Below are 20,359 nucleotides of genomic sequence, written 5' to 3'. Positions count from 1 at the left end.
AGCACGAAAAAATCTGACAAAGGCTCCCATTCAGAATGCATTGGTTTACAATCGTGCTCTGGGACACGATTCAATTGATTAACATTTGTGAGCATTGGCACGAAATCGCGTGATACCGGGTTGCATAGGCAGCACTATGGAACATTGCAATTCTGGAACAAAATACTTGGATCAAAGGAAAGTAGGGGAAACCAGTGATGACATCTTATAACATATATTCCTCAAATCATGAGCTTTCTAGTCAGGTGATCATATGTGTTGATACATCATTTAATCCAAATGTCAAGATTAAAGGCAAGAAACTCCATAGAAAATGCAAAACCTTTATATCCACATTGCAGATTCTACGGTAAAGTGGTTTAATACAATTATTTTGTATTGTACAATGTGTCTTTGGGGAAAACTGATAACAATTTCATCAGGGTGATCAGTGTATGGAGTTTCTAACGGTATAGATTTGCACAGCCGTTTCGATTTGGTTGGGGAGTTCAAAGTTTTTAAATTTTGCCTACCAGGTAGAGAACAAGCGAAAGCATATCAAGGTCAAAAGTTTGCAAAATTGGGATTTATATACATAGCATCGGTAAGCAGATCTCTAACTAGCGTCGTTCCATAATTCCTATAGGGAGCGATATAACATTTGGTAAAAGACAAGAACGATTTTGCTGTGCAGTGAAAATTTCGGAAAATCTTCAGAAATGTACTTCAGAATCATAGCTTAAATGAAATACGGTTTTGATATTCATGATAACCCTCATTACAATCCTGAGGAAGGGTTTTGATTGTGTAAAAAATAGCAGAGTTATGGAAAATTCAATGTATGCTAATTACCATACATCTGTGTTTGTTAGTTTGTGTGTGACTGTGTGAGTGTTAATATTCCGGATTGGTAATGCATGTATCTCCGAGGTGGACTGGAAAAGTTTGGTGCGTAGGGGGCGCTATCATTTGCGGTATGAGTTTAAAAGATCAAAACGATAGATTAATTAGAAATTAAGAAAATTGGTGTACATGCCTTATTTTGCATGTTGAGGATTATGCCTCTTAGACCCATGTCTGGATAGATTTTGCTGTAGGCTACAGTTAAAATTATGTCAAATGACAAAAGTTCTGTTGAAACGATCTATCGAATTACCTAATTAAGATTGAAAGGAGTGTGTGTGTGTGTGTGTGTGTGTGTGTGTGTGTGTGTGTGTGTGTGTGTGTGTGTGTGTGTGTGTGTGTGTGTGTGTGTGTGTGTGTGTGTGTGTGTGTGTGTGTGTGTGTGTGTGTGTGTGTGTGTGTGTTGCTTAACACAAATGCAATTACTTTTTAAAAATCTAATAATTATTCATAGTGTATTGTCGGCAGCACACCGTGTAGACAATGGAGTTTGAACCCAACCCTTCAGCTGGGAGTCCACCTCCAGGACCAGACCCTCCTGCCCCCCATAGCTCCGCTACTCAGATGGCTACGCTATTCTCCAGAAACGGTGGGTCCAGAAACGTGCACGGGATTTCCAGATTCAAGTTTCTGGCTTCAATAAGTGCACTTAAAAGTCCAAGCTCCCCTTTGAAGATCTCCATGTGCTGGCGTGGAACTCTTTCAGAGAAATGCTCTTCAGGGTAGTGGCCAAGGGGCACCTGTTGGGATAAACACATGTTAAATACATATAACACGCGCACACACGCACAAGTTAAATGCCTAGGCCTATAGTATAACAGATTTATAACCCATTGAATATAACCCATTGAGAAGATAACTTTGATTCAGCATACTACAAATATGACAGGGAGTAAATGGTAAATGGACCTAATTTATACAGCTTTTTCTAACCAGTGGCCACTCAAAGTGCTTTACAATATTACCGAACATTCACCCATTAATGCACACATTCACACACCGACAGTGGTGTCAACCATGCAAGGCAACAGCCAGCTCGTTGGGAGCAGTTAGGGTGAGTATCCTTGCTCAGGGACACCTCAACACTTTAGTTAGGAGGAGCTGGGGATCGAACAAGCAACCTTCCGGTTACCATCCAATCCGCTCTTCCTCCTGAAACACATGCCGCCCCTTAAGTAAACCTTAGTATACATTAAACACTTGAATAGCATAGGCTACTCTGGGCATTATCAGAAGTATACTGCATATTCTCCAGGGAATAAGTATACAAACTCAAGGAAGTAAGTATAGGTCTACTGAATACTGAGGGATATACGGTTATGTTCTCCCAAAATAACAGTGTGGCAAACTTACAAAATCACTGGACTGCTTGCTGAGCAGCCACATGATAGCCATGCCATGAACGGTGACGTTGATGTCAGGGAGAGTTTCCAGGAGGGACCTTTCATCTGCAGTTCCCTTGGTGGTCGGCGGGGGGCGCTGTAGGGTCGGTGGAGTGTTGGGCATCCATGAACCGTAGTCAAACTAAAAATGAATCATTATCAGTTCACATTTTTTGCTATATTTTGACAAATAATCAAAATAAGTGGATTAGAAAAAAACATTAATTGTCAAGAAGGGACCAAAATAATGATTCAGATTAGTGAAAAAATCAGACCTGGCCGCTGTTGACTGCAGCGTGCTGGGCAGAACCGGTGAAGATCACCATGGTGACGAATTTCACCAGCTCAGCTACAGTGTTAAATTTTTGCAGCATTCCTGAGTATTATACATTTTTATATTAAAGAATCATTACTTGGATTAAATAAAATGAGTTCTACAGTATGCCTATCCCAGAGTAATATATATATAATAATAATGTATTTCTTCACCTAACATGATTTTATTAATTTTGCTTGAAGCTCACCAGATTCTGGCCGTGAAAGGAATCCATGTTTAAAGATGTCCAGAACCCAGGTCTGTAGCTCTGTGTCTCGCTGGACATCAGAGTCATCTTTGTAGTAGTAGCCAAGAACTCCCTGAACAAACCTGTATCATACATATAGAGTAGCGGTCCCCAAGAATTAGGATTGCGGGACACACATTTTACATTTTGATGCAACACACAAAAAAAAATACAACTTTTTACATTTTGATGCAACACACAATAACTAATAAAACGACACTACAATATGACCCAAATCAACTAATCACACAACAAGCAGCCAACGGTCATCCTCACCTACGCAAATGAAAAATATGATTTCATAGTTCAGTTTTGTTAAAGGTCAGTCTGATGTCTTTTGATGTCTTTTGTTATTACCATTATTGTAAAATTACAAATAAACACAAAATCATGGACTTCGATAGTTTTCAGCTGTTTTTGGATGTCTGTCTAATCTTTAAGGTTCTGAACGGTCTAGCCCCTCCACCATTACAGAATTTTATAAAGAAGAAATCCTCTACAATAAATACCAGAGCACTAACTGGTGACTGCGAAATACAACGCCGCAAGACCAAATTTGGTCAAATGGTGGTGTCCATCAGAGGAACACAGTCCTGGAATATATTACCAACACATGTTAGAGACTGTGCCACTTACACCACCTTTAAAAAAAACCTTAAACAGTGGTTAGTAGCAGGCCAGACCTGCTCTCATATGTAACCTTTGGTCATTCTAATTTTTTAACATGGACTCTTGATGTGAATTGGGACCTATTTTGTGTGTAAAAGTGTTTTTTTTAATCTATTTTGTATACTGGTATGTTGTTTTTATGTTCTTGACTTGCCTTAGGACAACGGATGAAAATCAGCAATTAAGCTAACTCCGGCATATTTATATTGATGCTCTGGCTGACATATTGATTAATGTGCACTGTCCTAATCAAATAAATAAATAAATAATAATAATTATTGTGTAGTCTTGGTTGTGGGCGATATCATGTGTGTTTCATTGTTTGTGCGGTGTGTTTTAATAAAGGCAACTCTCAGGATCGCATGGGGTGCGATCCTGAGATCCTTCTATAACCTGTGCTCCCGTCTGTTCAGGTTCACCACAAAATAACTGGGGTCTTGGGATGAGGGGGCTGAGAAGGCTGGTGTCCGAGGATTCAGGAACACACCATCAATTCCCAGTTAGAGGGGGCTCAGTATTATTCAGGGGCAGCTGAAGCCCCCGACCAGGTTTATCATGTAAAGAAGTACTTTTTCGACCAGCTAGTATTGCTAGCTAGAAAGTATTATGCTCCAAAAGCTAAGCTTGCCTGAAACCGTGTGCACATAGTTGATTGACAGCCAGGGCTGAGGCTATTTCTCTTTAAGCTTCTGATTGGTTGGAAGGAGTGGGCCTCATTGTGAAACTTGCGAATGGAATATCTCTGCACTACTGCTAATTGGCCAATGAAACTCACTCACAGTAGACCGTGTGTGAATGTGTTAATGTGAGAAAGGTTCCCCAAAATCATACCTACTACAGCTTTAACATTTATAGGCTACCGTTGAAACAATTTAAGTTTCCTGCAACGGGTTCTAGGTTCAGACCAATATCAGAACACATTTAAACAAACACACACCCAAAGAAACCAATAACTACTATTATTAGGCTGACATTATGTTTAGCATTTCAAGAGCAGGAGTGATGTTCAGCACAAAATTATTTTTTGGCTATTGTACAATAAACGTAGTACACTGGTTTATGTCTATAGTTTGACAGTTTTTATGTTCTATTACCTGTTGGTGATGTCCCACAAGTGGAAGCCATCGTCTCTGTAGTAGAAGTGGGGCACAGACTCTAGCCCTCTCTCCTTGATGTCATCCCGAATGCAGAGCGAGGTGTAGGTTATAGACGACGTGGCTCGTTGCAGAATCGTTTGCATAGCCTGTCCACCAGAAGCGGTGAACTTGGGAAGATTTTACTTTGTTACACTAACCATCAGGCTGGAAAGGACGACCAATAAATAATCTGAAGGGCTGCTACAATATCACAATCATATGCATATTTTTCATAAAGTTAAATAAACAAGAGATATCATAAGGCGTATTATATATCTTAATTAAAGGGGTTAATTTAATTAAGGTGACATGCAACATGAAATGTTTCCGCAATTTTTGTCTCAGAACACATGACGCAGTTCTCTTATACAATTAAATAACTGAACGTGACGGTTCCTCTTTAAGGCAACAACATATATAAATATGGTCTGCTCTCTACCTTATTGAAATATCCACTGTCAGATATGAGTAGGTTCCGGGCCAGGGCGTTAATCTGGAGGGTGTAGCGAGTGTGTGGAACCAGGAGCTAGCGCAAAAGAGGAAAGAACATATTTTTTTCACATCATATTGAAAGGTTCTGTTCTGTTCTCTTTTAATTAACATTTTATGTTGAGAGTTTGAGATTATGCAAAACAACGGTCACCTTGTACAGTGGATGCACCATGGGCAGGTTACGCAGGAGTGAGACAGAAAAGACTTCTGCCAGAAGATGAGTGCGGAGCAAGTGGGAGATAAGCTGGTGGTCTTGGAAATCTGCACTTCTGACAAACATCTTGGCCAACAACCAGTCGTACTCTGAGTCGGTAGGACAGAAGATGGGGTTGTCCTTTGATGGTTCCTGCTTCAACTATAGAAAAGACACAGAGCTCACAGAATGAATTGAAAAAATCACTTTGATTAATATTGGGAGTTCCTAAAAGTTTCCATGGAGTTACATACAGTTATTCTATAAAGTTTCCATACATCAGCCATCATTTGGGGATGGAAACAAGTGTTAATATCAACCCTTACCTGGATAGCTAGGGGCATCAGCTGATCCTCAGGGGTTTTGTGGAGCAGGACGAGTGGGGCCATCAGGTACTGCTGCTTGCCATTAACCATGTTGGCTTTCAGTCCATCCAAGAGTTTGTAGTCACACAGGAATATGTTGCCGCTCTGTTTAAATATGAGTTTGGAAAATGTTCTAAATGACTAGGGTATTTTTTAAATATGTATTACAATGATGGCATTCCTGCAAACCTGGACTTCTATGATAGTTCTGCCCCTGATTAAAGTATTTGTTTATATATTTAACTGCTGAACTACTAAAAACAGTTGTGTTGCTGCCACTTTGTGTCCTCTATTAATTTATACAATATAAAATAAAAAGGTAACACTTTACATTTAGTGTAATTTACACACCGTTTACTGTACTAAGTATGTAGCAATGCGATTCATATGATTTCCTGTTCCTAACCTCTAACACTGTTATTACATTAAGTACATGCTGTCACGTTGGTTATTTCACAGTATTTACTTGGTATATAATAATGGTACGGTAACAACACACTACAGTGTTTCCCCTAGAATTTTTTTTAGGCCCGGTGGTAAGAGCTGATGGTGTGATTTGTTATACATTTTTCACGGGATGCTAGAGTATTTGTTGGTTATTTCCAAATAAAACACTTGCTTAGCCATCACAAGTTGGTTAAGTTATGGACATATAAAGAACGAGGCTAGTGTTTCGCGGGGGCGGTAAAAATGTCCATGGTAACGGCGGGCTGAACCAATCAGACGTCGCATTTACGCGATCGGTTCATGGTATAGTTCTTCTGCCGGAGAATAAACAGTGTTTTTCTAAAAACAAAGTTGATTTAATATAAACTAATTTCATGTACAGGAGCATAAAGCACCAATACATATTGAGATAGCTGGTGGTGAGCTTGGATGGTTATGATATTATGGCTAATAATAATAATAATAAAAAAAAAAAAAGTTTTTTTTTTTTTTCATTTTTTTTTTTTTTTCTCTTTTTCATTTCTTTTCATTTTTTTGGCCGGTTGTTGGCCTGGCGGGGGCGCTCGTTGGCCTGGCGGCCCGCCAGGCCTGAACAATGGTAGGGGAAACACTGCACTATAATGTCAAATGTGAGGAAAAAATATCTTGAACCCAAGTTGCACTCTCTGAAAGTGCTTGCACACAGCCCAACAAAAGGCATCAAAAACAATGATACAAGCACCTAAAAAACATGTTGAATCTTTCAAAGGTCACCGTCCAGTGGAATCACACACCTGCATCTCTTCTGCAAGGCTCCTCCCACCGTGGAGGAACACCATTTGATCAGTGACAGGGAAATTTTCCGGCAACACCGAACAACGACGGATCACCATTGGGTTGACACCGTTTAGAAACTGGTAGCCAAATAGAGAATCCTTCATCCAGTTCTGCTGAACATATTCTACAGACAGACGACATGGTGTGAATGCATTTACAGGGGCTTAGAACACATTTATTCAAACATTATTTTAATAATGCTGATCTAAGTACGAATTAAGTGTAGCAAAGAGAGAGAGCGCAGAAACTAGTAATATTTTAATGTAAACCTTCCGGCTCTGCTCCCTCCCATCATACGCTAAGGGGGGTTAGCTGGTAGCGCTCTAAAATCCAAATTGTCTCATACCGAGACAGGCGGGTTTTGTTATGGATGTTGAGTGTGTTACGTTACGTTACGTTCTAGTGTTATGTTACGTTATGCTGAAGCCCATAAGGCAGTGCGCGTTTGATGTGAACTCATTCATTAAAAGCTTGAACTGAAACATGGCGTCAGAAGTGGGATAGTTGACAAAGTTAACTAGAATAATATGGCGAACTCGAGCAATATGATTCCGGCACCAGAGGGCATGCAGATGTCCGGGGATCTGGCGAAGAACTGGGAAGTTTTCCGTGCGGAATTCGAGGACTTTGTGTTAGCTACGGGCCTTAATGAAAAAGCAGAAGTGCAGGCAGCCGCGCTAAGACGGCTAATGGGTAGCGAGTGCCGTCATATCTATATGCACAATGTGATTTTGGATGACGACCAAAAGAAAGACCCAACCGCCATCCTAGATGCTCTCGGAGAACATTTTAAGCCGGAAAAAAATGTGATTTATGAGAGATATAAGTTTGGATGCTGCAAGCAGGAGACTGATGAGCCAATTGACAGTTTCATAACGAGACTACGGGAGAGAGCTGCATCGTGTGAGTACCGTGGGCTAAAGGACGAGATGATTCGGGACAAGCTCGTGCTTGGTGTCGCAAGCGAAAACACCAGGAGGCGCTTGCTGCGTGAACGTGATCTGATGTTAGCAACGGCAGTCGGTATATGTCGCCTGGCAGAGCTAACCGATACACGCATGAAAACCTTGGAGAGCCCACAATTGCAAACGGACAGTGTAAACTCCGCAGACAGGCAATACGAGAGACGTGGACCTCAAGACAGGAGAGGAAGAGATATACAGCAGGCTTGCAAATACTGTGGAAACAGCCACAAGCGGGGCAGAGAGCAGTGCCCAGCCTACGGTAAGGCATGCCGAGCGTGTGGCATCTCAAACCACTTTTCAAAAGTATGTCAGGCTAGTAGCAAGACAAAAAAAGTAAATGCGCTTGAAGATGTTGAGCAAGGGGACACAGATACAGATGACATGTTCCTGGCCACAGAATGCATCAGCAATATAAAATCTAAAGGGCTCAAATGGTTCGTGCACCTGCGTTTGAACAAAAAAAAGCAAGCATGCCAGCTAGATACAGGTGCCACTTGCAACGTGATGAGCAGAAAGATCAAAGAGAAGTTGTCACCTAGGACAGCGCTACAACAGAGCACAACTAAGCTAAAACTATATTCTGGGGAAACTATGCTGTCACAGGGGAGATTCCACACACAATGTGTCATTAGAGGGGAAAAGCATGACCTGGTCTTTGAGGTAGTGGAAACTCAGCAGGAGCCTCTCCTCTCTGGGGCCACATGCGAGCGCCTAGGCCTAATGACATTCACAATTCCAGAGGAGCTGCATAAGATAGAGGCAGATCAGTGCACGCCTCTCACTAAAGAGCAGCTGCTAAGCAACTACACTGACATCTTCAATGGCCCAATCGAGGCAGTCCCAGGTGAGATACACTTTGAGCTGGACCCAAATATACCCCCTGTACAATGTGCACCTCGAAATGTTCCGGTAGCGTTGAGGGAGAAAGTCAAGGAAGAATTAGATAGGCACATCAGAGCAGGCAACATCACACCAGTGAGCGAGCCCACAGCGTGGATTAGTAATATGGTGACTGTCGCAAAACCAGAAAAAATACGACTGTGCATTGACCCCAAACCCCTTAACCGAGCATTGCTGAGGTCTCACTATCACATGCCAACACTGGAAGATGTGTTGTACAAGCAACCCAAGGCTCGCATTTTCACACTGGTGGATGCTCGCGATGCTTTTCTACAGTGCAAGCTTGATGATGAAAGCAGCCGCCTGACGACCTTCTGGACACCGTGGGGTCGCATGAGGCGGCTCAAACTCCCATTCGGTGTCTTTGTAGCACCGGAGATCTACCAACGCAAACAACACGAACTGCTAGCAGGCCTGGCTGGCATTGAACCAATAGCTGATGACATCCTGGTGGTCGGGTGTGGCGACACAGAGGTGGACGCGGAACGGGATCATGACACCAACCTACGTGCCCTCATGGAGCGATGCAGAGCTGTGAAGCTAAGACTGAGCGAGCGCAAGCTTCAGTTCAAACTTCAAGCAGTCCACTTCCATGGACACATTCTGTCTTCAGAAGGACTGAAGATTGACCCAGAGAAAACGCGGGCTGTGCTGGAGATGCCGACCCCTACGGATGCAAAAGCTGTCCAACGCTTCATCGGCTTCGTTACATACCTTGCAAAATTCCTGCCAAAGCTCTCAGAGGTCTGTGAGCCACTCCGCAGGCTCCTGGACAAGGACACAGAATGGCACTGGCTAGCCAAACATGAGGACGCAGTGCAAGAAATAAAGCGACTGGTTTCAAATACACCCGTTCTCAGATACTATGACGTTACAAAGCCTGTCACTGTCCAGAGTGATGCCAGCATGAATGGGCTGGGATGCTGCTTGCTGCAAGGGGGGCAGCCTGTGGCTTTTGCCTCTAGAGCCTTGACTCAAACGGAGCAAAACTATGCTTAAATAGAGAGAGTGCTTGAGCATAGTCTTCGCATGCCAAAGATTCCGCCAATACTTATATGGCCGGTCACTGCTGAAACAGACCACAAACCATTGATCACAATATTCAAGAAGCCACTCCTAAGTGCACCGAAACGTCTCCAGGGAATGCTGATGCAGCTGCAGTGTTACAACCTAGATGTTGTGTACAAGCCTGGGCCAGAAATGTACGTTAGTGACACTTTAAGTCGAGCTACTCTGCCGCACCAAGGGCCAGACACCCCACACGTGCGACATGCAGTGTTTGCCACCCAGACGGAGTACACACAGCTGGACCAAGCCCAGCACCTGAATGTCACTACTTTCAGATTCCGTCAAATAACACAACACACAGGAACAGATGATGTACTCCAAGAGCTGAAGACGGTGATTCTGGACGGGTGGCCTGACTTCAAGGAGGACACTGGCGGTGCGGGACTACTGGCCATTCCGGGATGAGCTGAATGTGCAAAATGGTGTGCTGTACAGGGGACAATGCATTATTATCCCAAAGGCCCTGAGAGCAGAGCTACTGAAGCGGATACACTCTAGCCACATAGGTGGCGAGGCCTGTTATAGGCGGGCCAGGGATACCCTCTTCTGGCCGGGCATGAGAGCTGAAATCAAGGACTATGTAGCCAACTGCTCTGCATGCAATGAGTACGCAAGAAATCAGCAGAAGGAATCCATGATGTCGCATGAGATACCTACACGTCCATGGCAAACTGTGAGCATGGACATCTACTCCTATGCAGGCAAGGAATTTCTCATCCTTGTAGACAACTACTCAGATTACTGGGAAATCGACCAGCTGCCAGACCTATCAGCCAACACGCTTATCACACGCTGCAGAGCCCAGTTTGCGCGTTATGGGCAGCCTGACAAAGTGATCTCTGATAACGGCCCGCAGTTTGCGTGTGAACAATTCAGGAAGTTTGCAACAAGCTGGGGTTTTTCCCATGTCACGTCCTCCCCACGTCACCCAAAGTCAAACGGCAAGGCCGAAGCGGCTGTGAAAATTGTAAAATCACTTTGGAAGTGATTCGTATTATAATTCTTGTTTGAAGTCAGAAACGTCAATGATATCTGAGCCAAGGCTAGCGTACGACAGAGGGCATTATACTGTTTTTACCAATAGTCAATATGCATTATCTATGCTCTTTTCTGTTCGGCCGCGCTTCATTAAAAAACAATGAGGGACCTTTCAAACCCCAACGTTAAACCAATAAGTTAATAAGTCACACAATAAAATAAACAATAGTATTATCGTTTCTCAATGTTTACAGAATCACCATCAAATTGGCTCTCAAATGGTTAACATCCTACCTACAGAGCCTTTAATACCTAAAGTAAAAACCCTATGAGCCATCAACTTAACGTGAAGCATTCTGTACCAGACAGTGTAGTTTGTTTGTGGCGGAAGACTTTGCCGATGGCATCAATGCTACTCCACTTTTCTTTACAATCCGCTAGTCTGTGGAGTTTCAGCTCTATCATCCTGGACAGAGAAAACACAAAGACCTTAAAGGTGACATATTATGTTGTTTTCCCAACAAGTAAACATAGTATTTGGAAAATAGAAAACATATTTTTTCAGCTGTTTGCTGGAAATAGCCTAGTCTACCTATACCCCTATGTTTCAGCCCCTTCACAATGCGCTGTTTCTGATGTCTGTAGCATTGATGCAAATGAGCTGCTGCCCATTGACCAATGAGCTGTCAGACTGAACCACAGCATGGAGGAGAAGGGATTGTTGCCGTTTGCTGACTCCTGGAGCTCTATATCTATATAATATAATATAACATAATAATAATATTATATACAGGTATTTATATAATCTATCTAATATCACGGCAAAAAGCTATTTGCGCCTCGGATGATATTATGAATAATAAAGACTGTGTCTGACGTCTCTGGTAGCCTACTTCCACAAGTAAAGACTCGTAGTGGGGGATATCTCGGCCATGGTTGAGAAGAATTGGGGGGAAGGAGCTTTGGCATTGACTTTCTGAAGTCCATGACCCGCGACATGGAGAAGAAAAGGATTGTTTGTATGCGTGTGGGAGCACCATCTACCCACAACAACACCCCAAATCCCAGGAAAAGTGCTGTTTTCATAATATGTCCCCTTTACGCATAGTACCACACTTATGCCGCTTTTCCACCGCACATGTAGCTCGACGCGACGCGACTCGACTCGACACGACTCGACACGGTAGCAGCACGGGTCGTTTTCCACCGCAAATAGTACCTCCTGGACATGGGCGGGGTCGGCTGCGCGAAAGGGCCGTGACGTTTTTTTGTACGCGACGCAAACAACACCTGCGCAACCCACACATGGACAGAACCCACATAACAACAATGGAGGACATCGATAACATTACTATTATTAGCTGGCATGTTGAAGAAGTTGAAGAAGTGGAATATGTTGGCTGCGGCGCTGCTATGGCTGTTACCAGCATGGTTGCCATGTCGCTCTCGTGACTTCGTCACACTCTCTGGACAATCAGTGGCCGGCCGTCTGCCGACGTCACCTTTTAGCATCGGCTCAGCCGCTTGGAACCTAGAGCGAGGCGGTACTAGAAAAAGCAGCCACTTCAGGTACCAGATACCATGTTTTCGCGGTGGAAACGCAAAAAATGCGAGCTGCGTCGAGTCGAGTCGAGTCGTGTCGAGCTGGTACCATGCAGTGGAAAAGCAGCATTAGCCTATTGATTAATGAAAGTTGATTTAAAAAGTATCACACCATTTTCAGAATTGTGCTACTTGTCACTGTTTGTCAATTGATGTTATTTATTAGTTTGTCTCAAATAAATGATTAGCATAATTTTCAAACACTACAAAAAAAACAATACCCTTGTAAAGCGTTGAGTCCAAACTCTACTTCTTTAGTGAAGGAGAACCGGACCTCGTCAGGTAGGGAATGAACACAGTGAACCTTCATACAGTGAGGAATCCCCTCTGCATAAATGCTCCAGCTGGGGAAAATATTTCAAAAAGTACAACAATTTAATAATAAAAGTACAACAATTTATTAATAACAATTCAATACTATCAATGCTAGAATAGTTAGCTTACAACTGTAAGATTGGGAGGAGACCTCGGGGAAGACCCAGGACTCGGTGGAGAGATTATATCTGAACACTGGCCTGGGAACGCCTCGGGATCCCCCCGTCAGAGTTGGTCAATGTGGCCCGGGAAAGGGAAGTCTGGGGCCGCCTGCTTGAGCTGCTCCCCCCGCGACCCGACCCCGGATAAGCGGATGAGGATGAGGATGAGGATGAGTTTCTCCCGTGAGGGCTCCACACACCAAAGCTATTTTGAACCAGGGTCCTTTTGTCCTAAATTTGTATTTCATATTTCTTGATAGCAAAGTACATGGATGCGGCATTATTTGTAAAAACATATTCACAAATGATTATATTTAACACTGCTTTTAGGCTTTTCTTAAAGGGGGTTCTTCCGATGTGGGGTCTATTTATGCTGCTCCCGCCTGGCGTTTTGGATGCGTTTTAGTCCAGCTTATCAATTGAAATGGCCTAGATGAGTGAGTCTGTGCAGGATTTAATATGCCTCCGGATGAATTCAAGGAAACAATAAACTTCAGCTTACTTTTGCACTATACACTTGAGCTATGATGTGTGGAAGCCTTTAATAGTTATTAAGCAAACCTTTCACGTAGAAGAAAAACCAAACACCATTGTGGAGCTATTCCCGGCCAGAATCCGAAGGTAAAAAACGGCCATAACGCTTTCAGGCTTTTTTAGTTCCATTAGCTTAAAATAGATTCGAGGGTTGTCCCAACTTTTGATTGATTTATCTGGAAACCCAAAACTGCCAGTTACAATTAACATGCGCACTACCATGTGTATAACCCCTAGTCGGCAATTTGAGTCCATATTAACATTTTATTCTACGTTTTTAAAACGTCATGCATTTGATTAAGATTTTTGGGTTTTGAACTTCTTTAAGAAATGCTAGCGCTACATTTCAATCTGATATTTGGTCTCAGCTACGCCAGATCAGATATTCTGCATCGTGATTTCTGATCCCCGACACCTGCTGTGCTACAAAAGTGTCTTGTGATCTTGATGTTCGCTGCTTTGTGAGCGGATCTCATATCATCTCTACATTAGGCCCACTGACTGGGCAACAAACAAACTGCATGAAGGTCAAGATTAGGGATCTTACTTCATTGCCTAAGCAAGCAATTATAAAATTATTGCAATAAGCATGTGATTTGTGCTATTATTAATCCATTATGAATATAAATTACATACCAATACTGTTCCTTTCTCAGTTTCAACTCTTTCGTTCTGCTTTGGCTTGTATAAGGCTGGATGTCATCAAACACTAAACAAGCTGCAACGCATGATAAAAGACCATAAAAAGGTACAATATGCAAATACATATATTTTCATAATTGTTTGGATTGTACTCTGAAACACAATCGTATGTAGATGCTAACTTTAACGGGTATAGGCAGCATAGAGAAATCTTTTTGCTTCATTAAAAAACAAATGTCAACATGCCTTACTTTTTCGAAGCAGGGTTTAGACTGAAGCTAACTTGAAATGTAAAATCTTGCATAATGTACCTTTAATTGTATACAACTTATTCCAGAACTAACATAGGTATGTTATAGCACTTTAATAGAAAATACAATAACCAATTTGGTGACAAGTTCCATGTACCTGTGGCCTCTCTGAACTGTTGAACTTCTTTGTTGGTGATCCAGCGATGGATGGGGAAGAGGAAGGTCTCTCCTTCAGGGGACTTGAGTTCCACCTTGGCAGGGAACCAGGGGTCTTGTGGCAGCAGAAGACGGGGATTTTTCTTCAGCTCAATCAGTACCAGTTTGCCAATGGACTTTTTGCAGTCCAGCTCAAATTTTAAAACCTACAGGTGGACAGGGAGAGAGAGAAGTGTGATATAGCTTCTATAAAGCTATATATAGCTTGTCATTAGTTCTAAAAACACGTTTATTTGCATTAGCATTCACAATCATTAACATCTTTGATGATTTAATCTTTCATTGAGATTAGGTCCAATGAAAGGTAAATTACATGTAAATCATTATTACACAAACATTATTGTCAACTACTTTGACAATTATTTAATATAGTAAAATAAACAAGTTGACAATATTTGTCTAGGAATGTATTTAAAATGTCAAACTTACAGATCCAGCCTTGAACAAAAAATGTCCAGTAGAAAGAGCTTTGCGTCGGCTCTCCCCCTCGGTCCCCACTAGTTTAATGTGGACATGATCCCAAGTGGAGGCAAGGAGACGGTCTTCAGTCGTTATGACCCCTTTGTATTTAGGCATCTTTCCTCTGTAGTGTTAACGTCGGAGTGGTACACTCACATGAGTCACTTTAACATGAAATAGAATGCAGGTATTACCTTGTTATATAGCCCTCTAAAATAATGCTTGGTATTTTGGATTTACCTTCCTTTAGTACTCTTATTTCTACGTTACCCCTCCTATAAAAACACATCTACAGGTTGATAAGGAAATCAGTAGAGAGGTTAATTATTAAGTGTCAGATTGTCGCCTTTGCTTCCGTTGCACATGTTAAACTAAAGGCCTTCCCCCAGTATTCTAATAATGTATCTGAACATATAATATTACTCTCACACTTTTGTTTGTAGTTTAGTAAAAGATACATCATACTGCCTTTAAGATCACTTTTATGTTTAAAGGTGTCAGCTTAAGCTTTTATGCCCTCAACTGAGATTATATGGCTTGGTAACCCCAGTCGATAATGTAACATATTTCTGAGCGCATAATATAATAATATAAAATGTTGCCTATAATGTTACCACGTATAACATTTTGGTTCACCTATTACGTAATGAAGAAAGCATAATAATGTTCTCCTTATGTTGAAGCAAAGATAATCATTTTCTACTTATAAGCCGTTTTCACACATTTTGCTGCATCAGGAGATTCGACCCTGAGGGTGATTCAGACTTGATGCCTTATATGCAAACATCGATTTCGTTCAGACATCAGTAGAATCAACGGGGGGTTCAGAGGGGAGGGCTTGCAAGGGGCGGGATATGACATAGGGTGACCATAGACATATGGAGGCAGAACGGGCAGAACTCATCGCGATCATCTTAAATGTTGCTAAAATGATGCATCATATATTCCGTTGCATCCATAAAATATGTAGCATCTATCGATGAAAGATTGGAGCATGAGTTAGAGACTAAAAGAAACAACGAAGAAGAAAGGCGTCGCGAACGACTGCGTTACCGGAGGAAGAGAGTTTTTTTTATTTATTCCACATATAACTAACACTTGGACAAATGCAGTGGATTTCTTTGTTTAACTGAGAATACAGGGAGTGGAAGGATGGGATTTTTACCATTCAGCGAACAAAAGGCAACACGCTTATTACCATTTAGGGGCCATTCAATGACATGCTGAAGCATCATCAACTAGCCCACTCAAGTGGTGTGAGAAATACGGACCATCTAGGCCTACTCCTCATTCAAATATAAGGTCATTGACATTACCATAGGGTTATTATTCAGGAGATTTTCAGGGCACAAATGTCAGGATATGTGTTTCACACATACAGCCCATTAGGAGAATTGCAGGAGAAAATCAGAACAGGTTTGTCTGAAAGCAGCTAGTATGTGAGCATTTGATCACATTGTGGAGTGCAGTAAATGACGAGACAAGTGACGGAGATGGGTCGAGTCGGCTTTACTCTCCACTTCAATTAAACAAGTGTTACTCCAGCATGAGTTCAAAACGTAACTGCCGTATACCGGAACTGTCGTAAACCAGAACTGTTATCCCAAAACCCTTTTCCTTAAAAGGTACAGTTCCTTGGTGAATGTCATATCATTGTAGTTGTGGGTCACCACAACATTGTAAAATGAGTCAATTTATGGGTTAAAAGTGGTAATTGTTCAATGGAAAGTGTAGTAGGCCTATACTACGCATGCAAATCAATTATTCAATTTTACTGTTATTCAGGGATCAAAGTGCATTGACATTTAAAAAATGCATGGTAACTAGAATTGGTTAGTTGAAAATAATAATAACAAACTAGTAACGAGTGAAAGTGTAACAAAAGCTAAGCTAGCAACCTACCTAACTATAGTGAAATATAGCACATGATTTTGTTGGGGAGGGGGAGAGGGAGAAGGGGGCTTGTGAGGGCAAGATTGCGGATTGTACATTGGCTACCTGAAGTGAGAGTTTAAGATTTTATTTTTTATATGGTTTTTTTGCAAGAAGAATACTGCTCTTCACGTGTCCTAGCAAAGTCAGGCAGCAGTAGCCTACAGTCACACATAGCCTAAAAAACATTAGAAAAATAAAAAAACGAAAACAGTCGGCAGGGGGGAAATCAATATCGCAAGACATTTCGGGAGGCTCAAAGGGGATAGTAATATTACATTTTAGCAACAAAGTTTTAGAAAGCTGTAGGCTACTGGTTAACTTTTTGACCCTATGTGTTACCGCACTATATGCCGGTCTCGCAGGATTAACTTCACGTTATTGAGCAATGTGGATGTCCGGAACTCGATACGCATGATTCACTTTGTTAGACCGTGGTCATCTATATAGAAGATTATAACTTTCATTCGGATACTTAATGTGTAGTCTTGTGGTGGACTCAATAGACATAATTCACCATAAGGGGGGAGGGGGGATACCTAAATCGCCAGACAGTGGGGGATGCGGGATCGATCTTGCCGTTGTCTTTCAACGTCTACGTCCGCGCTTGCGTGTGTAGTGTGTGTGAGCACGTGCATGTATGTGTCAGCGTGTGTGCATGTGTATGCGGTGTCCTGCGCTGCCTTTGTCTTGAAATGTCTGCGTCAGCGTGCGCGTGTGTTCGTGAGCGCGTGCGTGTATGTACGTGCGTGCGTGCGGTGTATGTGTGCGTTCATTGATTGATTGATTGAGTGAAAGCATTGGCTTGTGGTGGGATGTAAAGACTATTAAACTATTAGGACGATAGACGCACACTCTCATGGTAGGTAAAAGGGTTTGCATGGAACAATAAGAAACTCCAGATCCGGGGAGCAGAACTGTGTTACAATGGTAGAGTTGGTGCACCATGACTCGAGGAAGCATAGACCACCTCCTTTAGACTTGAGTGATAGATGAGCTGACCGGTCTGCCCGGTATGTTGAAAAACCGGGGGGAGTGACCCCCACATCTGGGGTGTACTCATCCAGCCAGGTCTCAGTCAAGCAGATGGCAGAGCATTCCTTGTACTTCCAGTTGCTGTGGGTCTGAAGTTAAAGCTCGTCCATTTTATTCTAGATAGATCTTACATTGGAGAGCAGTAGAGCTGGCAAGGCCGGACTATAGGGCCGCTTTCTGAACCTGGCGATGGTGACGGAACGTCTCCATCTATGGTCACTCTTTCAAATTCCAGTGTTTTCTGACTCAGTACCTTAGCCCCTCTTTCGCGTCTCACTCTCACACTCACTCCAGCTCATGGTTCACACTCACTCCAGCTCTGGTTCCACGTCCATGCCTTCGTATCTCCGCAGGTATATTGGGCAGGGGAGTGCTCGCAGCCTGGTTACTTAGGGGAGCATCTCTCTGGAATAGCACAGGATCGATTATTCAAAAAAATAATAATGCGTAAAAATGCCAAAGTAATCTAAACTATCTTAACTGGTCAAACTCACTGAAAACTGAAGCAAAAGTATCAGACTATATACATTCACATTCAAGCGCAAAACTAGAGCCGTGATAAACGAGAAAAAACTATGAAAATAGCGATTCCTTTTTACAAATGTAACAGAGCTTCTGTAACAGGATGCCAGTCAGGCGCCAGTATCCATGGAAAACCTGGAAATCATTTAATCTTATCATTTAATAACTGGCTAACAAGATTTGGTTATTGGTCGGAAAATAAAGTCGGAATCAGCCTCCAAATAACTAACACACTTGTCCAAATGTGTCACCTTCATCATATTGAATTGAAGTTAAAGTTTAAGAATAATGCCTAACATTTCCAGGATACAAATATAATGTGTAACATTTCCTGGAAATCTTCAGGATATGTTGGGCCGCCGCCCTTGGGCCAAGGGCCCGAGGGCGGCGGCCCAATGTTAGGCATTATTAAGAATAATGCCTAACATTTCCAGGATACAAATATAATGTGTAACATTTCCTGGAAATCTTCAGGATATGTTGGGCCGCCGCCCTCGGGCCCTCGGCCCGAGGGCGGCAGTGTTCTTAACCTTGGTCTTTAAACAGTGTTCCAAACCTCAAACCTTTATCAAACCATCAACAGCTGCAACATTTCCGTTGACGTCAGATTCATCAGAACATATTAAACTACGCTGTGAAACAGCCAATACTACAGAAAACAATAGTAAAAAATTAAGTATAAAACAAAACAGAACGGACAAGAGAAACGTATAAATCCCTTTATTTATGCCGTTATGTTGTGATATAGTGTCAATAAAGACCAAAAAAAAAATCGACAATCTGTTTAATGCATAAGCGTAACATATTTTAATTTAACATCGTACATATTGAGCTCGCGTAATACATATCTCGTGAGCCCGCGTAATCCAGGCTTACCGCTCAAGTAAGCCTGACAGTTAGCCTGCTACTAGTCTGGCTGAACGGAAGTGGACAGCGTCTATTGCTTAGCGGCCGATTTGGCCGCGACTCCTCCCCTTCCGGTTGCTGGCGTTACCAAGTTTTCGAAATTGTTTGTGGAACTAGACATCCAATCTTGTTTAATTTTAATATAATGTAATTACTGATTACTGACTATCTGATTTCATTACAATGGTAGGACCACAACATAGCCTATTTTGACATTACCTTGGAAAAGCCCAGACTCTCCCCGGGGATTTTCCCCGGGGATTTTATTTTCCCCGGGGATTTTCCCCGGGGATTCTCCCCGGGGACGATGCGTTTGCGGTCACGACTATCGGCGGTTGGTGTGGATTTGGCGCATCGTTTCACTCTGACGGCGGCATGAGCGTTTGACATGGATTTAACCACTGAACCGATCCGTTCCACTTCACAATAGCTCCTACGGTATTTCTTTAGTAGTGTTCTACAAGAACCACATATAAATGTTAAAACGTCGTTCGTTTTTATAGGTCCCGTGAGCTCCTCAAGGGCCAAAGTGTATGGTGGCTTGAAATCATCGTGACAAAGAATCAAACGATGTTTGTTCTTTTTATCTATAAAATTATCTCCACATAGGCGACATACATCGTTAATGGTTTTTTGTGGCGTTTGGGATTGAGCCATTTCTGACAGCCTCTGAACGTCAAGAAGTTCCGTCAAAATAATTTCCCCCCCGGCACTATTTTGCATGGACACCGCTGCTGCTTCCCGGGCTTAGCCCCGCCCTAGACGATTGTGATTGGTTTAAAGAAATAAAACAGGCCTGCCCAGTTTCCCAACGGATAGACGGCTCGAGGTAGCGTGGCTCCAGACCATTCTACTTGCTGTAGTTTGGTCTGGCTTTGCGAGACTAGCCTGCTACTGACCAGGTCGGATGAGTTGCCATGGTTACTTA

The 20,359-nt window shown here is 42.4% G+C and overlaps 1 protein-coding gene across 1 annotated transcript; it reads right to left on the bottom strand.

Annotated features, from left to right (window-relative positions):
* Window positions 1-15,693, bottom strand: LOC115537582 (arachidonate 15-lipoxygenase B-like). The gene is made up of 14 exons (XM_030349590.1): window positions 15,007-15,693; window positions 14,519-14,723; window positions 14,105-14,186; window positions 12,680-12,802; window positions 11,219-11,322; window positions 6,903-7,069; window positions 5,644-5,787; window positions 5,276-5,479; window positions 5,072-5,158; window positions 4,591-4,760; window positions 2,789-2,910; window positions 2,540-2,640; window positions 2,236-2,406; window positions 1-1,622 (listed from the first exon to the last, which is right to left on the bottom strand). The coding sequence occupies exons 1-14, from the start codon at window positions 15,151-15,153 to the stop codon at window positions 1,443-1,445; spliced, it is 2,007 nt and encodes a 668-aa protein (XP_030205450.1). The 5' UTR covers window positions 15,154-15,693; the 3' UTR covers window positions 1-1,442.
* Window positions 15,694-20,359: the final 4,666 nt, after the last annotated feature.

The sequence above is a fragment of the Gadus morhua genome, chromosome 23 (assembly GCF_902167405.1).
Source record: "Gadus morhua chromosome 23, gadMor3.0, whole genome shotgun sequence".
In the NCBI taxonomy this organism is placed as follows: Eukaryota; Metazoa; Chordata; class Actinopteri; order Gadiformes; family Gadidae; genus Gadus; species Gadus morhua.
This window is presented reverse-complemented; position numbering and strand designations above follow the sequence as displayed.